The sequence below is a fragment of the Aphanomyces invadans genome (genome assembly GCF_000520115.1).
Source record: "Aphanomyces invadans strain NJM9701 unplaced genomic scaffold supercont1.36, whole genome shotgun sequence".
Taxonomy (NCBI): Eukaryota; Oomycota; class Saprolegniomycetes; order Saprolegniales; family Verrucalvaceae; genus Aphanomyces; species Aphanomyces invadans.
The window spans coordinates 145,552-146,042 of NW_008580181.1; the positions used below are offsets into that span (position 1 = coordinate 145,552).

Consider the following 491-nt stretch of genomic DNA (forward strand, 5'->3'; position numbering starts at 1 on the left):
CCGGCAGAACTCTTCGAAATCCTGTCACAGACAGCATCTTGCCGAAAAACGACTTTGCTCAGAACTTCTCGGAAAAACGTAAGGAAATCCTGAAGATGGCTCAAGACATCTTACTCAAGGCTCAAGCAAGATAAAATGAATATTATGACCGCAAACGATCAAGTGTATCTTTCAAGTTGGACGACCAAGTATTACTTGCAACTAGGAATTTACCGCTCAAGCATGCTCAACAACTCAACGAAGCCGAACGACCTAAACTAGTGCCACGATTCATTGGCCTATTTCGAATTGTTGAAGTCATCAAAGATAACGCAATGCGACTCAAACTTCCCAAGTCCATGTCGCGTTTGCATACGTATTCAACGTAGACCGACTCAAGCATTACAAGCACAATGATCCCAAGTATGCATCACGACCGATTCCCAAAGCAACACCCGTCATCCTCGATGACGCTACCGACGACGAACTTTACATTGTCGAGAAACTCCTGA

At 44.4% G+C, this 491-nt stretch overlaps 1 protein-coding gene across 1 annotated transcript; it reads left to right on the forward strand.

The window, feature by feature from the left end:
• Window positions 1-8: 8 nt before the first annotated feature.
• Window positions 9-134, forward strand: H310_12101 (hypothetical protein; the record flags this gene model as incomplete). Its single annotated transcript, XM_008879050.1, has 1 exon — window positions 9-134. A coding segment is annotated over one exon (126 nt), but the record flags the coding sequence as incomplete, so codon positions are not given.
• Window positions 135-491: the final 357 nt, after the last annotated feature.